At 37.2% G+C, this 25,353-nt stretch overlaps 3 protein-coding genes and 1 pseudogene across 4 annotated transcripts in view; 2 read left to right on the top strand and 2 right to left on the bottom strand.

Moving 5' to 3' along the window:
* The window catches only part of LOC113495904 (ataxin-2-like protein), a gene marked incomplete at its 5' end in the record, with an annotated part of 31,008 nt that extends 17,993 nt beyond the window's left edge, over positions 1 to 13,015 (top strand). Inside the window, 6 exons of the mRNA XM_026874904.1 lie at positions 416 to 493; positions 5,474 to 5,579; positions 5,887 to 6,020; positions 6,482 to 6,730; positions 7,111 to 7,248; positions 7,532 to 13,015. Coding sequence (XP_026730705.1) covers positions 416 to 493; positions 5,474 to 5,579; positions 5,887 to 6,020; positions 6,482 to 6,730; positions 7,111 to 7,248; positions 7,532 to 7,588 — 762 coding nt within the window. The remainder of the gene's footprint in view (positions 1 to 415; positions 494 to 5,473; positions 5,580 to 5,886; positions 6,021 to 6,481; positions 6,731 to 7,110; positions 7,249 to 7,531) is intronic.
* LOC113495993 lies at positions 2,763 to 4,100 on the bottom strand (annotated as a pseudogene).
* Positions 13,016 to 13,296: 281 nt separating the features above from the next.
* LOC113495991 (vacuolar protein sorting-associated protein 45) lies at positions 13,297 to 17,846 on the bottom strand. Its single transcript, XM_026875034.1, has 9 exons — positions 17,611 to 17,846; positions 17,126 to 17,324; positions 16,896 to 17,045; positions 16,368 to 16,627; positions 15,950 to 16,084; positions 15,332 to 15,472; positions 14,813 to 14,950; positions 14,084 to 14,341; positions 13,297 to 13,870 (listed from the first exon to the last, which is right to left on the bottom strand). Exons 1-9 carry the CDS (start codon positions 17,701 to 17,703, stop codon positions 13,529 to 13,531), a joined length of 1,716 nt encoding a protein of 571 aa, XP_026730835.1. The 5' UTR covers positions 17,704 to 17,846; the 3' UTR covers positions 13,297 to 13,528.
* Positions 17,501 to 25,340, top strand: LOC113495992 (probable malate dehydrogenase, mitochondrial). Of its 2 annotated transcripts, none has more exons than XM_026875036.1 (6): positions 17,501 to 17,548; positions 18,697 to 18,907; positions 20,095 to 20,291; positions 23,673 to 23,912; positions 24,192 to 24,284; positions 24,624 to 25,340. In XM_026875036.1, the coding sequence occupies exons 1-6, from the start codon at positions 17,516 to 17,518 to the stop codon at positions 24,831 to 24,833; spliced, it is 984 nt and encodes a 327-aa protein (XP_026730837.1). In that variant the 5' UTR covers positions 17,501 to 17,515; the 3' UTR covers positions 24,834 to 25,340. The 2 variants fall into 2 exon arrangements, with proteins under 2 accessions (XP_026730837.1, XP_026730836.1); XM_026875035.1 differs by lacking the exon at positions 17,501 to 17,548 and adding an exon at positions 18,425 to 18,609.
* The last annotated feature ends 13 nt before the right edge of the window (positions 25,341 to 25,353 follow it).

The raw sequence follows: 25,353 nt of genomic DNA, 5'->3' as shown, positions 1-25,353 counted from the left end.
ACCTTATATTGTACCCCCATACTACCAGGAGTACTCCGTGTACCCCTGTACTACGATACCCCTCTCCGTTTGGCGTATGTCACTGCAGTATTGACTTGGTATGGGTGTAAAGGTTACGTTAATAAGCGTCTCCTGAAACAACAACTCTAATTGTTTGAATACCATCAAGCATGGGGACAAACGAAACTTACCTAAGCGATGTATTACTTCGCCCTTTATTTAATTTGATAAGACAATCTGATAATATATACAACTGTTCGTCGAACTTCTCTGACTGATCCAAAATATTGAACTAAAATAACAAAATTTATCTGCATGATTTTAAATCTAACGGGTAATGTATCAAAATTTACTCGAAAGATATTACCCAAAGAAATTCTCAACAAGTGAACTGATGGTAAATATGGGGCGACAGATGGAGATGGGGTGCGAGTGTCGCCAGTACGCGCCGCCTATATTCATGGTCCCCGACAAGCGCGAGCGAGCCGACGCGGTGAGCGACCGCGGGCGCTGCGACCGAGAATGTCACGTGACAAATATCATACTGTACTTACCGCACAAGGGTAGAAAACTTATAGATAGGGAGTAACAAGATTAGTTGTCAAATCTGAGACATAAATTCTATAGTCGCGTAGAATCGAAAGTAATTCGTAGCTCTTTCACGTCTAAAATGCAGCAACGAACTTGATTTTCATTTTGTTTTATTAGTACAGTCGAAAAAATTGTTATCCTCCGTCAAAAGGTATATAAGTAAGAAATGAATCGATTCAAATCGATAAAAGCACATTCGATTTGGGTATCTTTCGTTCTACTGAAAATTTGGGTATTGAAAAACCGATTTATAGGTTATACTTTACCCAAAACCTGATACAATTAATATCAATTTAAATAGTGTAAAGTACATTTGTCACAACATTCAACGTCGTAGGTTCGCACGCGTGCAGTGTTCAGTTTTACCCGCAGTGTGTCGTTATGTAATTGGGTGTTTACCTCGCTGTCTGGCCGACCCGCTATGGGCTTCATACTGTTACCGAACGGAAATAACTATACTCACTGCATCAGATATAAAAAGACCTTAACTGATGCAATTTATGTTCTTTCCGTAAGGTTTTACAGATACTTACACGGTATATTATTATTACATTATATATTTAAGGGGAGATGTTACCCCAATCTGTGTTATCCATACAGAAAGACTCACCATGAGTCTGATTGGTTGTTAAAAAACTGACAAACAATCACAGCACTTAAAATGATGTTTGATAAATGTCTTAACATTTATTTATGTTGATCAGCCTTTCAAAAATGTATAAAGATGTGTTTAAAAGAGCCTTTCGTAAGAAGTATCTGTGCAGTATGTTGCCTATCATGTGTACACAGTCAAATGGTCATTAACTGTTTTAAAACTAAATCTAACGCTTACAGAGTGATTTTATTTATTATTAACCTACATCTATTGTCCATTTAAGTCATTTAAGATAATTATTTCTCCATTCTTTTCTAAACACTGAGAAACGGATCAATACATATTTTAAGTAAAATTAATAGTCAGCAAAATTTTATTCAGCACATTCGTGTGTGTTAGCAAAAAAATGCAGTGTAGGTACACAGGCTGTTTAAAGAAATTTACTAGTACTACCACGCGTCTAGCACGTTTGAAAATCACAATATATGCAATGAAATAGAAGTAGCTGCACTGTTCAATGGAATGGTTGCACTATTTAATTAAACGCGTGAGGCACATGTTTGATTCATATAAGTAGTCACGTCGCACGAATGCAATCTAATAGATGGGAAAATATAGTCCAACTTTCCAACCATTGGATACAATGATATACAAATATCTGCTGCTTCTGAGTTCTATGGTGAAGGAGGTGCTATGACGCAATCAGATATGCAGTCGTTAAATCTAATATTTCGACGACGAAAAGGTCACCTTTGTTTTCAAGATCGAAAGTTTATATTACAAAAATGCCGTTTTGCAGGCAAAACTTTATAGTATTGACTCTAGGTGCACGGTTCCAACATGTTATTCTTATTGAGTTCAGCAATAAACTGTCGTCACCTTTCCAAAAATCTAGCTTTAAACTTATGAATGTTTTTATTATGTCATTTTATTAGTTACATGTCTTTACAAACTAATAAGCCACATGTACCATATAAAATTAAGGAATGGTAAAAGAATACACAAGTCCTTTTAATATGCGTTGTTGCGATACTGCTAAAGTGCCCTTTAGTCGTTATTATATGTATAATATGTCGTTATTATATAGAAGCACTAGCTGTTGCCCGCGACTTCGACCCCGTGGGTAGAAGATATAAGTTATGATTTATACCTGCCCTGTTTTTTTCACATATTCCATGGTAAAAAAAAATGTATCTTCGCTGCTATTAGCCACAACAAAACAAACCATAACGCTGAGAGCGTTATGGTTTTTAGCCTAAAGCCTTCCTCGATGAATGGTCTATTCAACACAGAAAGAATTTTTCAATTTGGACCAGTATTTCCTGAGATTAGCGCGTTCAAACAAACAAACAAACTCTTCAGCTTTATATATTAGTATAGATTACAGAAGTATTGCCAAAATTAAAGCGTGCTTAATCCAGCAGATAAGCATTTAAACATATTTAACAGTAATATTGATACTTTATAGATAAAAAGTAATTTATTCGATTAGAAAGTACTTAAGGTTCGTGATAACTAACATTTGCGTTGTTTGCAGTGGTTTTATGTTCACTTAACAGTAATTAAAACTAATATGATTTATCCTAAATGTATATTGTAAATTTGTAAATATGACTCTTAAAACAACATTACATTTTCTAAGTTAACATTGAAAAACAGAAAAACATTTCCTTTTATTATATTCTAAATAGCTTCTTCAGGTTTTAAGCCAACCATTTTCTCGGACATCTCCCAAAGCCGTGCAGCTAACTCTTCGTTCCTCGCCTTCATACCCATATAACCCTCCTTACAATCCACAAAGTACCCACCGGTCACTTGATCAATTTCATCGGAAATCGCCAAGTACAAACTCGTCTGTGCACCTTCAATAGGATTCTTAAAAAATGAGTATAATATAAGTGTCCTTAGCTTCTCAAGTATGGTAGCTTTGTAAAAACTCGTGTTGACGTGTCCCGGGTGCAGACTATTCACTGACACACCAGTATCTTCCAATCGCCGAGCTAATTCATTACTAAACAATATGTTACATAGCTTACTGTCACAGTAAGTCCTCATGAACGAGTGAGGACTGTTCAAGTCGTTAATAGTACCGAATCTGTGCAGCGTTGACGTCACAATGATCACCCTACTCGGTTCTGACTTCTTCAGTATCGGTGTCAGAAGTATAGTTAGTAAGAATGGTCCGAAATAGTTGACCTGCATGTCCCGGATCAAGCCATCTTCAGTCGTGTCTCTGTGCACGCCGCTAGCCCCCGCGTTGTTTATCAAAATATCCAATTTAGCTTCCGAACTTTTAAAGTCATCGACAAACTTCCTTATAGATGCGAATGAACTTAAATCTAGATACATATATCTAACGAATTTGTTCTTTGTCTTCTTGATAATGGAAGCTACGGCTTTCTGCCCCCGTTCCTCGTCTCGGCAGCCTAATATCACTTTGGCGCCTCTCCTGGCCAGTTCCAAGGCAGTTTGGTACCCGATACCACTATTCCCACCGGTTACAACCACTACCTTTCCACTCATAACATTGTCCGAGTAACACTTGCCATTCGTAATTTTGTTGTAAATTTTTATTAATATTAATACGACTATAACCCAGAATAACCACATTTTGATATTACTGTTCAAAAGTCACAAATTTTACACTGATTTACGATTATTTCTATAATTTTAATACATTTTGTGTTCACCGCTACGAGCTCGCAAAGTCACTGAAAGATGTATCTTTAAATGTCAAATCACATGAACGGTGTAATTATCAGCTGTGTCCGCGTGGCTCTTATCAAATTATCGCTATCCATTTAATATAGTACACAGAATTGATTTGTCCATACGTACAGAACTTAAAGTTCAAGGCCCGAACGAGTTTACGAAACAGAATTAAATTTACATAATCTACAGCTGTCACTAGATACCTTTGTTAAAACTAGTATAAACCATAAAGCCATATTTTTAATCTGCACTTGAAATACTCGCTAAAAAAACTAAATAAGTATTTATTGCGATAATAAATATCTGCCTTATCGTAATTAAGCGATTATTTTATAATACCAAGCAAGAATCTAGGTCCTGTATTTATATTTTTATCAGTTCATATTTCAAGTTCAAGATACCTATATATCAACTGTTTATTTGCGGTAACCTAAAATTCTTCAGTAACAGAACATGCGCCGAAATAATCGTTGTTTATTTTTGGGTTTTCTTAAATTTCTCATAACTAACCCTGTCCGCGCTAAGTTAATCTTTTTGACAGCTGTCATAAGGCTGTATTGCTTTTAATAAGTCTAGATTCTAAAATTTTCCAGCATAAAGTCGAATTTTTAGAAAAAGGTTAAGTCTGCGCGGACTGAGTAGGTTCAATCACATTATTATTACTGTAATTGTTTATTTGAAAGAATTTCATCAAAACTGAAATAAACAAACGTGCATTTTAGAGGTCAACTACAAAATAAAAATAGACCATATCCATCCATATACTACTTCACATAATTAAACTTAATTACAATATAACAAGAATAAAATGATTTCATACCTTCCAATATCACAAGTTTAAATAAAACCAACATGTAAGACGGCATATTAACTTGTATGTTCATACAAACATTCGTTATGTAAGTATACATATATATTATAAGGAATGCATGTCAGATCAAAGTTCGCGACTTCATTACGGTTACGATAACCGAGATATCTATGTGTCATGTCAAACCGTATTTATTTAATTATAATGCACTCTACTAGTGCTACTTCTTTAAGACTCGTTTTTGTTAAATATTTTGGAAGTATCAAAACGAAGACAGGTATAAAATGAAAAAAAAATAGTTCCCTACAGTAAAAATGTCACAATTCACCCCCACAATTTGAAGAACACTCGCACATAATTCACTTTTCGTACAAAACAATCTAAATTGAAATCCGCTCAACCCGTTCGTCAAACTTTTAATACCTATTTTGTATTTCGGAGGCCAAAAACATTTAACAATAAGTTTTTACACAAACGTATATCCATTACAACTACTCCTGGAGTCGACCGCCTGAACGCGTGACACCGCTTCACTCCGACGACGTCTTGCGTCTCTCTTTCACAACTGTTATAATAGTCGTGGTGTTAGACCCTCTGACACGAATCTTCGAATATTCAACGTGATTCAACTTCTTGTACAAATGACTGCATGGTTCTACTAAATACTTTTACAAAAGCACATCGAAACCGAAATAAATGTTTTGTAACATGAAACAAGTATATTTTAAAGCTGCATTATCTAATGAATCTGTGTGGTTGTTTAGCTGGCTTATGGCGCGGCGATGGGAGGTGGCGCCGGAGTAGCGGGCGTCGCCGGCGGCGCTGGACAGCCGCCGATGCAGTCACAGCAACAGAGAAACTTCAGAAAAGGTACAGTAACCAAGTCATAATTTCTAAGGGCTTATTATTATAAATCATACCAACAAACGCTAGAAATTGTATTTAAACTTTGCTTACGGTTCGTGAAGTATTCATTAAATGATAACAGATGTATAAGAGATAACAGATTTATGTTGATAAATAACAAAAATCTAGTTACATCTAGCCCTTTAGGGCGAAATCGCTAAAAATGAAAAAGCAGAAGACAATTTGACTCCAACATTAAATTGTATTTCATACTAATTTCCACAGGTTAAACAGTAGCTATTTTGTGTGACATTATGAGTGTTGTCGGCAGGCTCGGGCATGCAGGTAGCCGCGGCCACGGGGCAGCCACTGCTGGCGCCGGCGCCCATGCAGCAGTTCGTGCCCTACCCGCACCCGCACCCCGCGCCGCACCCCGCGCAGCCCGCGCTGCAGTACCAGCACATGGTGAGCAATGACCATGGCATGGTTAATAATATTAAGTGTTTCAATATGTGTCATTCCCATGATTTTATAAATTCACTTTCTTGTTTTCTTTGAGGCACTTCCCGATAAGCTAGCTGAAATTTTCAGGATAGCTTCAAACCCGATAACAATGTAATTTTCAACTGTAAAAACAAACTATTTTGATGAAATCTAAAACGTAGCTTTTTTTGTTTTTTCTTGAATCTATTTTGTGTTAGGGTTACGAAGAAAAGAAAAAACCTTTACCATCGGTTTTCCAAATTTTATTTTTTTTGGTCCATTAACAATTTTTTATTCTGACTTCGTTAAAGACATTACATTCTGTCGGGTGAACATTTTAAAAATAATCAGACCACTAGTCTTTGAAACGCATAATTTGCGCTTTAGATACTGCTAGCATTGTTACTTATGGCCAGTTGATTAAATAATGTTGTCTTATCCAGGTCCGCATGTACCACGGCGGCGGCGTGGGCGCCGTGGGAGCAGTAGGCGCCGTGTCGGGCGTGGGCGGCGTGGGCGCGGGCGTGGGGTCGGGCGAGGTGGGCGGCGCCACGCCGGTGGGCTACGCGCCGCCGCCCGCGCCGTCGCCCGCGGCCGCGTCGCCCGCGCTGTACCCGCCGCCCTCGCCCGCGCACACGCCGCACCCGCACCCGCACCACCCGCACCACCACTACCAGCAGCCGCCCTTCCAGGTACACATACCTCACCACACTACTCACTGCAGTAAGGGATCACCAATGATACTCATCTTTAAGTTTCATGGAACCGTTTGAAGAGCGTTCTAACCGAATTATTAAACCCCTTCTTAATGTAACAAGAACCAAAATTGAAAAAAAATCAATCAAACATGATTGATTGTCTCTGGATTTCTACCACCTGATCGAAAATCGGTAACCTGTCATCCAAATGTATGTTAAAAAAAAAACGCTTTTTAAAGATTCCTGAGTAGACTATTTTTTTTCTTTCGTCATTATTGTCATGTTTGATACCATGTAATAAGTTCAGTAACATCATCAACAATATATTCCATATTCTTTTGGTCGAAGAAATTCCGATACTATAGATGATTTAGACATACCACCAGGTGCTGTGCCCGCTGATGGGGCCGGGTGGGTCCGGCGGTCACCACCACCACCACCATCACCTGGCCTACCTCAACCACGCGCCGCCCACCGCCTCGCCGCCGCAGCCACACCCACACTCGCTACAGGTAAACACCGAATGAAAGAAACATGGAGCTTAGGGAACATGTTATTTATTGAATAGGTCACTTTTTTAAATGTATTAAACTTTAGCAAATCTCTTGTTTCAATTTCCCCCTTAAATTTGATAATAAATATTGTGTTAGGAGTAGTAGAGGCATGTAGTGACCCCGTGCGTGGTCCTCGCGCACGCGCACCATAGTAATGTGATGTTGTCCAACTAGCCGTGGACGCAAGTAGCTAGCTCGGGGGCAGTTCAGAGCTATGAGTGAGGCGGGCCATCCTCCGCAGGGCGTGCTGCTGCCGGGCTCGGGCGCGGCCACGCCGGCCGCCGCGCCGCACCCCTAGCGCCGCGCGCCGCCACGCCCGCCCGCCGACACGCGCCCGTCTATGTCTCTAGCTCGACCCTACACAACAATGTTTGTAACCCAAACTGTTGATTCCCTAACATTTGTAGAAACCAAATTTGTATAAAAGTGCACTTGCGATGCTTCTTATTATGGTATGTGTAAATTGTAAAATAATGTCCGAGGTGACTTTGCAATGGAGGTACGACGAGCGATGACTCCTCCAGTGTGTCGCTAGCTCGTACGCCCTCAGTAAGCTAAAATCTCCGCAAATTATATGTAACAAACATTTAGAAGGCAAAGATTTTTTTACTATAATTTTTTATCAAAATTAGCACGTAGACTAGGAGGCCTTCATTTTTTTATCAATGAATAAGTGTCACAAGCGGTCACCACGTGAAAATGATATTGTAAAGCCATTCGCTTGGCGATATTAAATGTTCATTTGTACGTGTGACGCAATATCCAGCTCATCTCGCTTAAACTTATATTGCTCATACAATAAGGTGACGCGGCTAAAAGCAAAACGTAATATATTTTTCTAACTTTAAAGATACAACGTAAAGTAATAACTAAATGCCTTCTTTTCATCGCAATAATTGGTGTATTTTGATGTTTTTGTAATATTTTTACTTTGAATTTTCGCGTGGCAAATTATTTTTAAGTTTTAATTGTTGTATGATGTTCGTTATATACTAGTAGTGAACGCCGTAACCTGTTATTTTTAAATGTTCAAAGTCAATTCTTAGCCCTCTTTAAAAGAATATTATTGTTACTTTTGCCGATTGTTATTCAAACGAACATGATAAACATGCATTGTGATATAAACCAAAGATAGAAGAACGTCGTCAACTAAATATTGTTGTCATATTAAATGGACGACAATATTTATTTTGACGATAAATACGCGGTTTGGAATTTTATTATAAAAATAAATTGTCACGTGGAAACTCAGAACTAGTATGTTACCTTCTTATAGAAACTGGCAACTCTTCCAAAATTTTTATACAGTGTTGCCATTTAATTTTAAAACCGTGTTTATGGTATAATGCACACAGACCGCTTAGCGCGGCGGGGCAAATGATAAAGAATGTTATATAATATGGTATTGTATGAATTACTTGTTTGTTTGTATGTGTGTAAGGATAGCAAGTCTTGTACGGACAGTGTGGTCCGCCCTCACGCGGAGCTGGGGCGGACATATGTATTATAATTAGATAATTCACTCTCTATGATACTTATCGGCGGCAGTCGCGAGGAATTCGATGAGACGACTCCACTGTTTATTGTATTTATTAACAGAAGAGAGGTGTGTGCTTACCTTGTATAAATATAAAGTAAATCGAAATAAATATCATAATAGGGTTTGATATAACGAGTCTACAACTATTATAAATAGGATATTATATTGTGTACCATGATATTTAAGTTCGGCCCCACGCACCGGCAGTTGTGTCATCGAGTTCCTCCGCGGCGGCGCCGGTTGTCCTTGTTTCCTCGTTTCTAGCGACGTATCGCCATTCTGAAACAGCGATAAGTTCGTTAACGCGTATTTATTTAGGTTTTAGGTTAATTAATTGTAAAGATACCCTCCGCGATTGCATTAACAACTCTGAAGTGTCAATTACACTTGAAAATATTTTAGAAATCTGTGAATAGTTTGTCGACAATTCGAATCGTGAAATTTTAAGTGACGTTATGATGCTAGGTGACGATTTCAAATGATTGCAACCTCTTTCATTGGACAGTCGATGTTCAAGATATTAGTATCGGGACCATTCTTGATGCTCAATCTATGAAGATTAAAACTATACTGTCTTGCGAGTCATTAGTTATACTGATTGTTTTTTAATATTTATATGTTCGCATCTTTCGTCTAGTAATGATTGAAACGATACTCGATTTATCACACTTTGTAAACTTCTTAGTCTGGATGCGAAATTTCTGCACTCATCGAATAAGATTAGTGCCCTTTCTCTTTCAATCATAAAAATATGAAATATTTTGTTTGTCATCTTTTAAATCAGATATAATATTCATAGTTTGAATGTATGTGTATGGCAAGACAGCCCTTTGTCGTAAATATCAGTGAAAACGCATTGTATTTGTGTCATCGGTCTTTTAAATACTCCTATCATCCTTGTAGAGGTCACGGGGTGGATAGATTCTTACTCAATTCGTCAAAAGCTGGGAATTCTCTTGTTTTAATGCGGACAGCCAAATGTAATACTGTTGAAGTTCTTCTTCCAAAATGGTCTACATGGCCAGACTTTCAGTCTTTAGAATACATGTTTATTTTTGAAACAGAAGGGTGTGCAAACCAATTGAGATGAATTCACAGTTTTTTTTATGTTAAACCAAGCCTTCCAAGACTTTATATTATTAATTTATTTATTTAAAGGCCTAGTTAACTACCTTTTTGTTAATTTTGCAAACATCAAAAACAATATGTGCGTGTCTTACAAAAACCGCGCCCGCAGAGTATGTCGTGCGACAGTCTTTCTAAATTACCTTTCGCGTTTCAAGGAATTGTAACCGTATGCGTTACAGACGCAAATAGGTTTGACAATAAAATGTAAAATTTGATAGATAGGTGTAAGGAAGCTAGGATGCATATATTATATATATTTACGACATAACTGACTCTATTCAATTACAATAATGTCAGGTTTGTCAGGTAAATACGTCATCGGATATATATCGTTAAATAAAAGTAAGGCTCACAAGATTGCACAATCGAGAAACATTTTCCCCATAGTGTTGTATAGGTATTTATTGATAAGTTTCAGCTTAATCGAGGATCGTAAAATGCTTAATATAAAGTGTGGCATCAAGGGGAGCTAAGTCCATGACCTCCGCGCGGTGCTCCCTGGGTAGCGCCAAATGTGGACGATGACATTCACATTCTTTTAAATAGATTTGCTATGTCGACTATATCATGAAAGCATACCCATCGAAATGAATAACTGTGACGTGAATAACCGTGCTGCTGAGTTTTTTCTTTCTTTTATAAAGTTATTCCAGATTTTTCCTATTATGTATAGATGCATTCCTTTTTTTTTGTTTGTAAAAAAATATCAAAAATATATAAACAAATAATACTCCCACTGTGTTGCTCTATTTCAATACACATAGGATTATGTACTGCAAGAAATAAGGGTTTTTGTAGATTTAAAATAATAAATATAGACGTATTTATATAAATAAACATACAGATTGCGTTATAAAAAGTTGTGTATCAAATCTAAATAAGTCCACGAAAAATAAATAATAGTTGTAAATATGTAAATATGATTATATAGAAGGGAAATACTAGTGTCCTTTCCCATACGACGGCTTATTTTCGTGTCTAATTTGTGATGTATAATAAAGATGTTTCGATAATGTTAACATTTCAGAAAATCACAAAAAAAATGTTTGCGGAAAGGGCCTACAAGACCCGTACCACGTTCATGACCGTAGAATGGTTAAATGTAGTTTTTTTTTTTCTCGAGAACATGGTATGGAGTCTCGTGTACTGTTTTATTTTTCTTTTTTTTCTTGTTTTAATTTAAAATTTTTATCGCGTGAGTGAGTCCACCGCGTAAGTTTGTTGCTAAATGAGAGTATGATAATTAAAAAAAATGTATGTGCGTGTGTTGATTGTTGTGCGCCATATAATATTATCGATATATTTTTTGTGTGAAGTGTCATGACTAGTGACGCGGACATGTTTATGTTTTAGCTAGGGATATACTACATTTCTTTTCTCGAAAATTTTTACGTGCTTACGAAAGACGTTCGAGTTCCTTTGGCCATCACAATTTAATATAAAAAGGTTGTGGTAACAGTTTTTTTATAAGAAACCTTTGTATTGGGATAATGAAATATAATGCAACGATGTTTCGATATCGGTTATGTACTATGTTGTATATACATCGCTTACGCACACTGATGTAGCATTTAGATTTGTAAAAGGAACTGACGAATCAGACAACCGACTGTCGACAACCTTCCGTAAGAGACGATCAACGTAAACTGAATAGGCAATGTGTTTTCATCTCGCTCAGGCGTTATAGAAAACGTTTCGAAGGTGAGTTGGATCACTCTTCGACATCGGTCCTATGTTGCCATGGTACTGATACTATATCTAGCGGAGTGAATAGAAGTTGTTGAGACCACTCAGCCTGCATCGGCTGTCGTAAATCAAGTCTATTTAACTCAATGCATATTGTGACTACAGCTGATCACGTGTTGTGGCAAAAAACTATAATGGTGTATGATTTTTGTATTATAATCATTCCCCTCTTATGGATCCAATAGTATTTACTATTCAGTCTATTATAAGAATCGGGAACTTTTTAGTTCCTTTAGTTCAAGGTGTCTAAGCAACTCCTATTTACTTATTTTACTTTTGAAGCAAGTAGAATTTTCTTCAAAGCATATTGCTACTTTCATCGTTTTGATCATGTCGCTGTCCAATCGTTAGGCTCTTCAGTGCTCATGAAGCATCCCTCGTAACTCCATAGCAACTTCTTGCTTCAAAAGCATGACCATCAAGGAAAATTACAATTGTGAAATTAGGGCAGCTCTCTGAGTGAGCAGCTGCGCAATTTTTATACCTAGGTGTATAATTCCTATATGTAAATATTTGCCACCGACTTAATCGTCGGCGCGACCGATTCGTGTGCCGATTGTATGTATAGAATAAATTCTATAAAATTGCCTTATAAATGTGTGTGTTACCCTCCTGTCGGGGGTCGTATGAGAGATAATGTTACCAACGTGTGAACCCGGTGTCCTGACATTGTAACAAAACGCCCCTGAAACAAGACCTGTACTGGTAAACTAGGACTGTCCAAGCAATTTACAAAGAAACGCGTTTTGGTAAAATTTCAGCTCGCCGGGTGTAAATTTTGTAAAGACTGAAGGGAAATAATGTATGTTGAAACAAACCCAGAATATTGTAAAGTGAAATTGGTTTTTATAGGAGTGAAATATGAGCCTAAAACTCTTATATTGTATGATGTAAACTTCGTCGCGAATCAGTAGAAATCAATGCGTAAGGACTACATTGGCATTATTTATATATTGCTGTTGAAACAAACTTATTGCCAAAATACTGAAATCATTTTTTTATTACAAAAATACATCGCTTGGTCGTGACGCGAGTACTGCAGTCCTGTAGATGGCTAATAATCATTATTAGCTATACTTCTACTGATTCGAGACAAAGGGAATGAAGTTGTATAATAAAGCTTTGCAGTCCGCTTGGGAAGATTTGATTTGTGAAAAAAGTGCTTTTTATTTGTGAGCCCAACATCGGGCAAGTAACTGGATTGTGCCAAAAAATGGTATGGCATCGTTTATCGTTTGTTGGACACACAACACCTGTGTCGACGAATATTTTTCAATAAAAAAGTAAAAAAAATGTGTTTTGAACACAACAGTCCTGTGTTTGTTTTCTGTAGATATAGACCTCATTCCAATCATACCTTCTAAGGCAGCGCTACCTGCCTGCCTTTACCTAACCTAAAGTACACTACACTAAAACCTAAAACTTTTGGTAAGAAAATGAAAAATTCACTGGAAACTCACACTCAACTTATTGGCAGCAATGTTGTTTTTAAAAGACTAGCACTTATCACTTAATTTGGGTTCAAAGCTTATAAAATACCCGTCTTAAGGACGTTGAAGTAAAAATAGAAAACATTTTTGATAATAAATTAGTTTATTGAAATACTTATAATATTGATACAAGTCTTAATGTCGCCTATAGAATTAAATATATCATAATATATTAATTATATTAGAACAAAATACTAAATTTAATACGTCCTATATCTGGTTGTAATCACAAATTCATATAAGAAATCACGAAACAAATTTTCGAATACAATAAATGCATTGGCTTTTCAGGTACCTTATTTGCAAAATATATTAATCTCAATTATAATTAAATCTATACGTTTCTAATGTGTCTGGTATGCGTTCTATGGACTCCTTGCATAGCAGATTTGACTTCTTCAAAGAATGAGGTGGAGTTGTGTATGGCGGTGCCTCCAAGCACTACCCTGACTCCAGGGTACGCTTGGTTGATCTGATGGACACAGAGCGCTTCTTCGTAGGTGGCGCCCCCTACAATGAACACGATGATGTCTTGGGGCCGACGTCCGTAGGGGCCGTCTTCACCTCCTAATGTGGGGTAAAGATTCTCTCGGAGTTTTCCCTTGATCAAATCTTCTAGAGTATCCTTAAGGAGGGGTGTGTGCTGTGTGTAGATATTTTCGACTCCATTGAGGCCCTGAAATGTACAGATTTAGATTAATTTCGAACGTAAGATAACACTAGATGTTCCAATTCCAACCGAATAACTCAGAAAAGACCATAACATAAGAGTTATTATCAATATAAGGTTTAGTGTAGTTCTCTAGCTAGATACACGTAATATTATATTTATGTCCATAGTATATTTGTTGTACGTTTTAAAACAATCGATAAAAAGTCAAATATTCACCTTGAACAATCTCTTGGTGATTTTGACAGCGTCTTGTAGTCCGAACAGATCGCTCTGCCTGGCGTGAGCGCCGCCGTACTCCAGCAGGTTGACCACCGACTTCAGCAGGTGTTCGGGCGCTCCCCTGGTCTTCAGAGCCTCGATGAGTGACGGCAGAGCGTTGCTGGCGTGTTTCTCGTAGCGCAGCGCGTACAGTGCCACTAGCTTGGCCGCGTCGTGCTGGCGAACGGCTTCGTTGGCAAGGAGGTTCTTTAGGCGCTGTTGAGAGTTAGCAATGTAGGTATTTAATAAGGTAATTAGGTAACATAATAAAATATTAACGCCACCTTTTTTGCTATGAAGTAATATGAAGTCTTCAAGAGGGGCGGTATTATACCTAACTCACGATGATTTATTCCACGTTATAGTGATTTTTAATTAGCTTATAAAATTGGGGCGTTGTTTCTTTTTTTTACTTCGGTACATACAATAATTTTGGAAACTGCTGCTCTAGACTATTTGTGAAAAATCATTCCAATCGGTTCTGTATTTTTTGCGTGAGAGCGAGACAGAGAGACAGACATTTTCATTGAAAACCTATTAATATATTTTTGTTAAAATACCTCTAAAATGCTAAAACGTAATTTTTTGTCGCAAAATCACATCTGAAAGTGGCAGCAAAGGAATGAGTTAATTTAACATCAACTCAACCGGATATTACATCATAATATTTTATAAACTGCATCGCACCTGCAGGTGTTTGGAGTGGTCGCTCTGGCACGAGATCTCCTGCTCCAACTCGGACACTTCCAGCAGGTTATGTCGCGACACACACGCCGACAGCTCGCCCACCACCGTCACGTGCTTCGTGACCGTGCCGGACATTTTCTGAAAATATTGTATTTGTTAGTAGACATTGTAGTAAACAACTACAAACTTATAGTGTAACATACTGACAAGGGACTAACATCAAAGATGTTATCAAGGAATTTGTTAAAAACATTATGATAACAATTATAATCTGATAAGATCAGTTGAGATATAATAATTTGTGCAGTCCGACGTAGTATAGACGAACTCTGAAGCACTAGAGGAGCATGTAATAAAATGGTAAACCCGTTTTTTTGGAAAATCTATCCGTCGGAATATTAAGTTGTTAATTAAATACCCTATTTTTATCCATAATCCACGCGCATCACGCAAGTAGGTCGTCAAAAACTATAGCTGTGTCTTGTGACTATTTAAATTATACTTAAATCTGTCTTGTACCTTGAATAACGGATAAGTCTCGACAAAGTTCTTCATGTCAGCGATGCTCTCCACTTTCTGCTGGCTTTTGGCTTTCTTCTGAAACTCATCCATCAGTGACTTCATGGTCTGGCCGATTTCGCCGAAGTTTGAGTAGAGATTCTGAAACATATTATTCTCATTTTTGATTATCTTTCTATACTGGTTTCAATTGAAATGGGCATAACTTTATGACTTGCCCCATAAAAGCATTTGTATGGTTGAAAAGTTAACTACCTAAAACACTGGATATTTTAGATGATAGGAGAAAAATTATACACGCTTCAAGAGAACTATGCTCAATGGTGGGACAGTATTGAATTGGACTCTTAGTCGGTATTTTGGCGCTCATACGCCCGAAGACGGATAGCCTATATTTACTCCCGACATAATGAGGGCACGTAAGTACACCGTCTTAATAGTGAAAGGACTAAGTATAGGAGGTGAGCGGGCTTTTACGCGGTTGCGTGTAGTGTCAAGGTTAACTTTACACTGACCCTCGAAATCGCATTCATGGAAAAGAGTCACCTCTCCACGTGACGCAATGCGCTGTCGCTTTTCAGACGTGGCGGTGCTCATACCTTTGAACTACAATTTTACCTTGGCATAAAACTCGTCCTGTTCGGAAGACAGCACAACCTCCTTCATGTCCTTGGGCACCTCTGGGACGTGTGCCAGGCTGACGCGGTTGTTGTTGATTGTTAGCAGTTCGTGCACCATCGCCTGGTACGTCCACTAAAAAGGTAGTATTCAATTATGAGTGAGATGTGGGTTACATATAAGCAAGTATTGATATGCATTCTTCAGTGAACACGTAACGAATGTCGATTCCAGAATTTCGCCGTCATCTAAGGGATGACAAAATAAAGGCTCTTTACAATTTTGGTACAAGACTTATAGAATTATCATGACGCATTACAGGGCTGGGACGCAAACAGAACGATTCAGCACAGAGGCGCCGAGTTTTACATCACTTCTGTTTGTCCTGAACCTGATTGTGTTCACAATGCATGCTTACTTGACTTAATAATGGTGTAACAGGGTCATCTCTCCTATCCACAATCAGCAACTGTGGAGTAGGTATCTCTCCATTGAAAGGTATGTTATTATCGATGAGCACAGCCTCCCTCCGCAGCAGGTCTCGCACTCGCTCCGCAAGCCGCGCGCAGGGCTCCGACGCCGCCTCGTAGCGGACCACAGCGCGGCGCTTTACAGAGAGCAATAAAGCCAACAACCCTTGAGCACAGCGCTGTAGGTGTTGAGCATTCCAGGACCGACCTTAAAAAAATAATAAAGGCGTCATTTTAGGACTTTTAGAGAGCAAATAAGCAATAAATAAAATAAAAAAATTGAAGGAGTCATATTAGTTTCAAATACTTATGCAGGTTCATTTACAGACGACAAAAGCATCTGTGAAGAAAAGATAAACACTACCTCCACCTACTTGCAAATAGGCTAATGCATGACCTATGTTCAAACTTTTAGTAGTCAGTTGAGTCAGTATTCCTTTATAAATAGTAAAATTAATTAGTAAAGCATTCCATACCTTGCAGACACCCTACAATGTTGAATGAGAACAGGTGTCTGTCAACAGCTAAGTAATCAGCGAACACCTCTTGCACTTCTCGCACTGTCTCCTGCTCATCACACTCTGCCAGAGTTTTGATGTCAGCTTTTGATATTACATTACTGAAATCTATAAAATATTTTAAAATTAAATATAATTCAAACAATTTAAACCATAATGTTAATCTTGGAAGACAGTTGTATACATACATATAAAATAAACTCCATATTTTGGATATCTCAGTTCTCGGAGCAACAATGAAATATTTTCAGGAGTTGGACGAATGAAGACAATACATTTCATATGCTTCATGTTGTCCCACTTAGAATGGCTGTCTATTCTTTCAAATAAGTAAACTTCTTTTTGCAGTATTTCTGACTGGCTGAAAACCATGCTGACAATGCTAGTCTGAAAAGAAACAAAAAGTATGAAATTGACATAGAAAAGCGCGTTTGAAAAACCATTCATCTACAATTTGTACACGGTGATCATGTACAAATTGTAAAATTTAAGTATAATTATAAAATAAAAAATTCGGACTCCCATATTTATTGAAAATTATAGTGATCTAATTAAGTAATGAGATAAATAATATCAAAATGTTTAACTGTGGGCAATTAGCTGCGACTGGCGTGAGTATTCATCATCAGTTTAAGTAATGGACGTAGGTACAAGTATTCGCGCGATTACTTACAGTTTCCTTGTCCATGAGAATAACTTTCATCCCCGGCCCACTTTCCTCCGTCATTTTAGTTATATATAGTTTGACCGCTTGTACGACATTCATTTTGATATTAGTGTTTAATGTAAAATATCAAAGTATATAGCTAGCTACTGAAAATTCAATAGAAATTACGAAATTGTTTTCATATTACTTGACAGAGAGATGTCAATTTTTCCGATTGTTATTCGCAATCGCAGGCTTGTCAGAATTAACAGCAACGTCAAAATGACTAGGGCTGCCATTATTAGTGTCATTTTTCATGTAAACATGAAAAATGGTCCCCTTAACTCCTGAAATGGATTTTAATAAGTAAGTTTTAACGCAATTAAATCACTTTTGTAAGCCGAGCTGGATGGTCATATGTATGGTTGAAGTAGTACTAAGTTTCCAGTGTTTTACTCAAAGGCAAATAAAAAATTATCAGCCAAGTAATCAGAAAATCTTTAACGCTCGAAAGTTACTCCTGTTGTACTCTTGTTACTAGTATATATAAATATATATAAATACAAAGAGATTAATGAATATTCCTATCATTCTGTTTCCACAAATTATTGATACCTTGTTCCTGAAATTCTTTAAATTTTTAAGCTTCCATGACTCTATAAAATTTCCTGATCACATATTTCTTCAAGAAATCATTACTATTATAGAAACTCAGAAATATAATTGAATTATTTTTCCATCGTCTGTCTAACATAGTACGTTGGTGACGTGGTAACGTTCCGTACCTTTACCTTGACTAAAATGCTGTGACGTGACTAACTGACAGATAAAGTTACATCACTAGACTGATTATCTTCAGTCGAACGAAAGGTCGGCAGGGTCAAGCGGTACTTGTGTGTGCTATTGTCTTCATAAATTAGTGGCATTTACTCAAAAACGCACGTAAAAATGTTTTCTCGCGCCTTAAAACCCGTCGTATCGGTGGCCCTGCAGAATGGCGCTAAAAACTTTTCCACCACCTCAGAGGTACAGTAAAACATTTTTTTTTACGTGGTAGGTCCCTAGTAGGCGTGGGACCAAATATCCAAAAGCCAATGATATTTCTTTTTCCAGATGAAAATCAAAGTAGCGGTTCTAGGCGCTGGTGGTGGTATTGGTCAGCCACTTTCGCTACTTTTGAAGCAGAACCCTCTGATATCCCACTTGGCTCTGTACGATATCGCACCATTTACACCCGGTGTCGCCGCCGACCTTTCCCACTTGGACACCCCCGTCAAGGTCACTGGCCACAAGGGGCCAGAGCAGCTATGCGACGCCCTCACAGGTACGCTGAACACACAACACACCAACATTACAAATATCACCCTGTTACATAACATAACCTACAATTCTCAGGTTCATGAATGTTTTGTGATATAAATAGATTTTCAAGGTCACCCACATAGGGTAAATCCTATGTTCCACATTTGGTTGATTTACAACTACAGTATACAGTGACCTTGGCATTATTAAGGTTTATTTTTAAGCTAAGTTTGATGTGCATTCCAACATGCAGGTTGTGTAAAATCTGTCTATGAAGGAGGACTTATCTAATATATAAAATTCCCGTGTCACGATTTTAGTTACCGTACTCCTCTGTAACGGCTTTACCGATTTCTATGAAATTTTGTATATATATTGGGTAGGTCTGAGAATAGAACATCTATTTTTCATACCCCTAAGTGATAAGGGTTGCTCACACTAAAAAAAAAATATTTTATTTTTTGAATGAAATTGTTTGTTTTTATTTTTTTTATAATATGGCATTAAAAATACATACAACTAGAAAAAAAAATCGATAAAACAACGTTTGCTGGGTCAGCTAGTTTGTATATAAATCTCATAAACTTGCTTCTTAATGTTGCATTACTGTATTTCTGCCAACTTGTCTTAAATACACATTTACAAGATCACCAAATATTTTTTCCATAGTAGATCTTATCAGTAAAACTGAGGTCTTGATAGTGATATCTATAACAATATAAACTTGTAGCTATCTATTAAGACTAGCTCAATAAGAACTCACAATCATATTGGGACTCTATATAGTATGCACAGAGTCCAATACTATCTGTGTTGTTTCATTAAAGAGCAATTTAAATTTGGAATGAAAAAATGTTTAACCGTCAGAAATATGCAGTTTTTCTTTTAAATGCTGGCTGAAATTGTTATTCATGTTCCAATTTCAACTTAAATAAACAGAATCCCATTAACAATGCAATATGGCAAAGAAGTATTTTCTTTTTACTTCTTTGAAGCTTTTAAATACATACATATGTACATTTGTAACATAGATCTAACCTTGATGTTACATATTAAGATAAGAGAATATATAGATTAGATCCTCAAAACTTTGAAAAATGAATAGTAATACTGGCCTGTAAATAACCCACTTCTGGATAAAAGCTTATCCTCATTCACAGAAGTAAAATAATAGTTATACAGAAATTACTGAGCTCCATAATTCCACAGATTCCGAAGTAGTTGTGATCCCCGCGGGTATGCCTCGCAAACCGGGCATGACCCGCGATGACTTGTTCAACACGAACGCGTCCATCGTCAGGGACTTGACGCTCTGCATCGCGTCTTGCTGCCCCAAGGCCATCATCGCCATCATTACAAACCCCGTCAACTCCATGGTGCCTATCGCATCAGAGGTCATGAAGAAGGTATGTGGACATACACAGATAGTTAAGAAACTTCTGCTAATATTTGTAGATGACAATGATGAATTCCTATTAAATCTGAAGCCATGCCGAACATCTTTTCTTAAGGCTATTTGCGCTCATTTTTAATCCCGGTTAGAATAAGTTAAATGACGGCAATGTTATTGTTATTAATATTACCCATCAGTATTAGTGCTTGAAGACTAAGTCTGCAGTGTAATAACCAGAGATTTCAGACATAAAACCGCGTAACAGTTACATACGCTTGAAAATCGGGAACTTGGGTTGTATTATACGGAAAAATTACAAACTTTGGGAATAATGACACATTTGATTGATAATGATCTATTATTGGCTTATGCAATGCAGTTTAAATCAGCCAGAAGATAAGATGTGGATGAAGAATTATCGCTTCGTAAAAGCATGAATAATGACGTCCACAATGCAAGTAGCGTCAATTTATAATCACGTGAAGGCTAACTACTGGTTTATGGCATTCGTAATAGGTACTTAACTAGCGAATATAATTAGATCTTTATAATAGTACAATAATGCTTGATTCATCTAGTTTAATAACGGTTCTACTTTAGCGCCGCAACCTAGAAAGCCTATACTATGTCCATTGACAAATGTCATTGTAAAAACCGCAAAACAATGTTATTTTAAATGTTTCTAAAACAAATCGGTTCACTCGTGTTGGAGCTATGGTGATTCATTCAGACATACTAATGTCAAACCTTTGATTAGAAAAGAGGACATATATAGGAAAGAAAAAAGCGCATCCTATTTGGTTTCGCCGAGTAAGCGCTATGGTCTGCCAGTGCCACCGACACTCACCCAGTGACACACATAACGGTCTAACTTATCCCACCCCACGGCAAAATATCGGCATTGCAGAGAAGTATTTGTTAATGCATAGTAACACACACGTAGCTCTGATAACGATGATATCGTGATAAGGATAGTCGTGCGTCACGCTGTTATTTAATTGATGTAATATTAGCAGTCATAGGTAACCGGAGAAATTTACGAATAAATAGTTCTGGTGGAAGAAGTAATTTTATAACTAGTCTACTACAAAACGGAGTTATTAGATGAACAGAAGGAAAAATAAATGGGAGGAGTTTAAGAATAATAAAATAGAGATAAGTGCCAAAAAAACAATGCAGTAGCTTAAATTTCAAAGATATTTTGTATACGACCACAATAAACATAATAATTTCAATAATATAAAACATAACATAGTTTTCAAGGACCTGAGTAGTCCTTGACCGTAACTATTATTAGCTACTACTCCTGGCTCACGGCCAATCGTGAACTATCATGGAAGTGGCGAGATTATTTTGTGTGAATCAAACATTCGCTTGGATGGAAATTACAAATACAAGTAAAAACACAACGGACGGGAACGAATTTTTGCCTCGAATTATGTCTTTGCACACATGTAAACATCGTGATTATTAAGATTAAATAAGTTTTTAACTTAAATAGGATCAGAAATATATCGTAGGTCAATTTTACAACCCGCCAAAAAATCTTTCTTCGAGCGGACAACTTAACTCCCTTCTTCACATCATGAAATGATAGCAAAATATTCTTACTAGTGATTACAATTGACTTGCAAATAGTATTCGGTCGTTAATCTTTAAAAACTTACCAATCCGGTATATTAACATACAATTGCGTAATGTCTAAAGCATAAATAAAGTAATTAAAGTGTTGATTTAAACTTATTTGCGTGACACGAACAATGCTGATAAAATTCGACGTCAATATAATGTAACAATAATATAAGTTTTCATTGCACGCGGTTACTGACCAGTTAGCTTATCATAACGTGATACCTATTTAAAAATATCAACATGTTTGTACATATGTACATATACGTATAACTCAAAAAATAACTTGTGTAGTGTTATACACGCGTAGTTTACGGATTATTAATGACCACGGAGCAGAAACGTGATTTACACGAGATTTTCTTAATCTTATGTCTCGAAAGGTTAAAACGTAGAAATTTCATCATTAATTTATGTAAACGATTTAATTACTTGGTTCTGATATCTTCTTCAATAAGTTGCAATATACCTTGCAGTATTGTCTCCTGAATATTAATAATCAATGTATGTATTGTATGCTGGTCTTTTCCTTATTTGTCTAGTCGTAGTGGTCGACAGATAACTGTTGACCAGGTTAATATTTTACTTAAACAATCAAATTAGTCTCCGAGAGAGATTTCCACAAATATAGGATATCTATTTAATCTTCTGACGGTTTCTGTGACGTCATTTATCATTACACATTTTATTGACAAATGACGTTATTCACTCCACTTCTGTACGTTTCATGCGTGTTTCTTGTTACTTTTTTTAAATTATCGTATAAAAATCTTATGACGGACTTATAAGAATGGAAACTAACTTTTCCTTACTATCTGCAGACATTGATAGCAGTTTAGAAATCTAATCAATTCTTATCAAAGCCTGACTACAATGACCCAAAGAAATTGGATGGTCTTGCTTGAATTGGATTCTGTAAACGCATTACAGAAGGGAATGGTCCACGGCACTAAATTACTGACCATATGAGTTTAGTAAGTAGTTCAAATCTTCGTACAGGAAATATATTTATATTTTTCGCTGTTGTCTTTAATTTATGTCAAATATTGTAAACTACAGTTCCCGAACATTTCAAAGCACTCAAAAATCAGAATAAATGCATGAAAAATACAAAAACAGTATTTCAGAAGCCAGTTTTATAAACATCGATTAAAGTCACAATACATGATAAGACAGTGATTAACAGTTGACACTTGACGATCGTTCGTTTTCATAAAACAATGAGCTAACAAGAAGTCGGTAACAAATGTCACGTTTATATTGATGTTCAGTACTTGCAGTGATGAATGCAACAGCGGATAGCGTACAAATCATGATTGTTTATTAATAGATACGTTATCCATTAGTTTATCTATATTTACATCTTTTTACTCAATGAAATTCTATGTTGTGGTTAATTAAGATTATAAACTGAAGTTTAATATTAAGAATAAACTACATTTAAGACTAGCATGCGCTGCGAGCGAGTAGGAAGATGGTTCAGTTGTGCGGCTTCGTCTATTCAACTTTATTCTTCCATGCATACCTTCCACACTGCGGTTGGTGACCGATTATAAACATTTACTTCGCGACCGCGTTGTCTGCTAATGTTTTTAAAACGTCTATCGTTGATTTCAATTTAAATTCGATCATTAGACCGACCCAATGCCGACTAAGATATAAAGGAGTCTTAAATAAAATTCGATAATTTTCTTGGAGAAATTTGACAATATCCATACAAGGAAGTAATACTTACACGTTATACATTTATATTATATTTTGTCAGGCGGGAGTATACGACCCCAACAGGGTTTTGGGTGTGACCACGCTCGACATTGTGCGGTCATCAACGTTCGTCGGTGAGATCAACGGCGTGGACCCGCGCACGGTGAAGGTGCCCGTCATCGGAGGCCACTCTGGCATCACCATCATCCCTCTGCTGTCCCAGAGCCAGCCCCCGTGCAAGCTCACAGACCCTGCCCAGATCGACAAACTTACCAAGAGGATCCAGGAGGCCGGCACAGAGGTAAGAAAGTGATACAGATGTAATAAGTGATCAGACATTTTGTCTCCCACTTACATAAATGCCGGGTTACCATTTGTCTTTCGAGTTTTCTATCCATAGAAGATCAGCACTACCCCGTGGCCATCTCTTGGCTCGCCTCGTTTGCGGTTTTTATTGGATCAAATCCATTCAATTGTTATTTTTTCCTAGATAAAATTGTCCACTTTCAACTTAATTGTAAAGATTGTTTTATTGTACTGATTTTTAAGTAATATTCATAAATGTAACTTTCCTCTCCAGGTCGTGAAGGCCAAGGCTGGTTTCGGTTCCGCTACCCTGTCCATGGGATACTCCGGAGCACGTTTCTGTAACGCTATCCTCAGGGGTCTTAAGGTTTGTATATCTCCTCAAGGTTTAATTAAGAAGAATAGAATTTGAAATAGTATGCTGTGCCAACAGCCATGCAACACCCAGAGACGACTTAAAATCAGTATAATGCTTAAAAACTCTTTTGGCTCAAGCCACTGGTCAAAATTAATTTGATAATAATTTTTAGAAGCTTTATATGACTGACATAGTGACAGACAACGGACGCCTGATATGAGGTGTCTAGAAGTTGTAGGGTAAGGAGCACTCATTTTGCCAACCGTCATACAACAAATTGTGAACTTTATAGGTAATTCAATGTAAATTACTATGTACCTTCTCTTAAATACGTTAACTTATTTACAGGGCGAACAAAATGTTGTCGAGTGTGCGTTCGTGAAGTGCAGTCTGGCCGAATCTGAGTACTTCGCCACCCCCATTACTTTCGGCAAGAACGGCATGGACAAGGTTCTCGGCTACGGCAAAATCAACGAGTATGAGCAGAAGATCCTAAGCCAAGCCATGCCCGAGCTGCTCAAGAACATCAAGAAGGGTGTCGAGTTCGCCAAAAAGTAAACAACTCATGATTGTAGAGGTCGGGCCTAGCGCAGTAGACAAACAGTGTGAGGGTCATGGGATTCTGCAAGGATAGTGCGAGGCTTTCTGTACAGCCTACTTCATATCCAGACTAACTAACAGTCAATAGCAATCGAAAGGCCTATCACTAAGTTCCCATTACCTTCTCACTCTTAGCATAAACAACTGCAGAGTTACGCTATTCTAGGTAATAGTAAACGCTGCGTCAGACAGTATCACTAATGTAAGTAGGCGGGCCCGGCCCTAGCAGTGGTAGTGGTATCTGTTGATTGTATAACTAGATTATACATTAATTTATTAAAAATCATTTAGAGCATTTTATATTTTAAATCGAAATAAACAGCGATCATATTGTAAACTTGCAGTGTACAGAAATGTAATTGAAGTTTCGTCGAACTAAAGCCAATACCACTGAAGAATGGGAGTACTGTGTAAATACTGTGATGTGTGATGTTGATAATTAAAATTACTGTGTATGATAACTTATTTATTTGCTTTA

Source organism: Trichoplusia ni, chromosome 7 (assembly GCF_003590095.1).
Source record: "Trichoplusia ni isolate ovarian cell line Hi5 chromosome 7, tn1, whole genome shotgun sequence".
Taxonomy (NCBI): domain Eukaryota; kingdom Metazoa; phylum Arthropoda; class Insecta; order Lepidoptera; family Noctuidae; genus Trichoplusia; species Trichoplusia ni.
Note: the sequence above shows the minus strand (reverse complement) of the source record. Positions and strands in the feature narration are given on the sequence as shown.

What these genes read in the sequence shown, in the direction of transcription:
- LOC113495991 (XM_026875034.1), bottom strand. Translation starts at nt 17,703, where the DNA reads ATGAATGTCGTACAAGCGGTCAAACTATATATAACTAAAATGACGGAG. An exon ending in CATTGTAGGGTGTCTGCAAG is followed by an intron (nt 16,628 to 16,895) that starts GTATGGAATGCT and finishes TATTTTTTTAAG; the next exon opens with GTCGGTCCTGGAATGCTCAA. An exon ending in ACCACTCCAAACACCTGCAG is followed by an intron (nt 14,342 to 14,812) that starts GTGCGATGCAGT and finishes AACTCTCAACAG; the next exon opens with CGCCTAAAGAACCTCCTTGC.
- LOC113495992 (XM_026875035.1), top strand. Translation starts at nt 18,532, where the DNA reads ATGTTTTCTCGCGCCTTAAAACCCGTCGTATCGGTGGCCCTGCAGAAT. An exon ending in CATCAGAGGTCATGAAGAAG is followed by an intron (nt 20,292 to 23,672) that starts GTATGTGGACAT and finishes ATATTTTGTCAG; the next exon opens with GCGGGAGTATACGACCCCAA. An exon ending in TCCAGGAGGCCGGCACAGAG is followed by an intron (nt 23,913 to 24,191) that starts GTAAGAAAGTGA and finishes TTTCCTCTCCAG; the next exon opens with GTCGTGAAGGCCAAGGCTGG.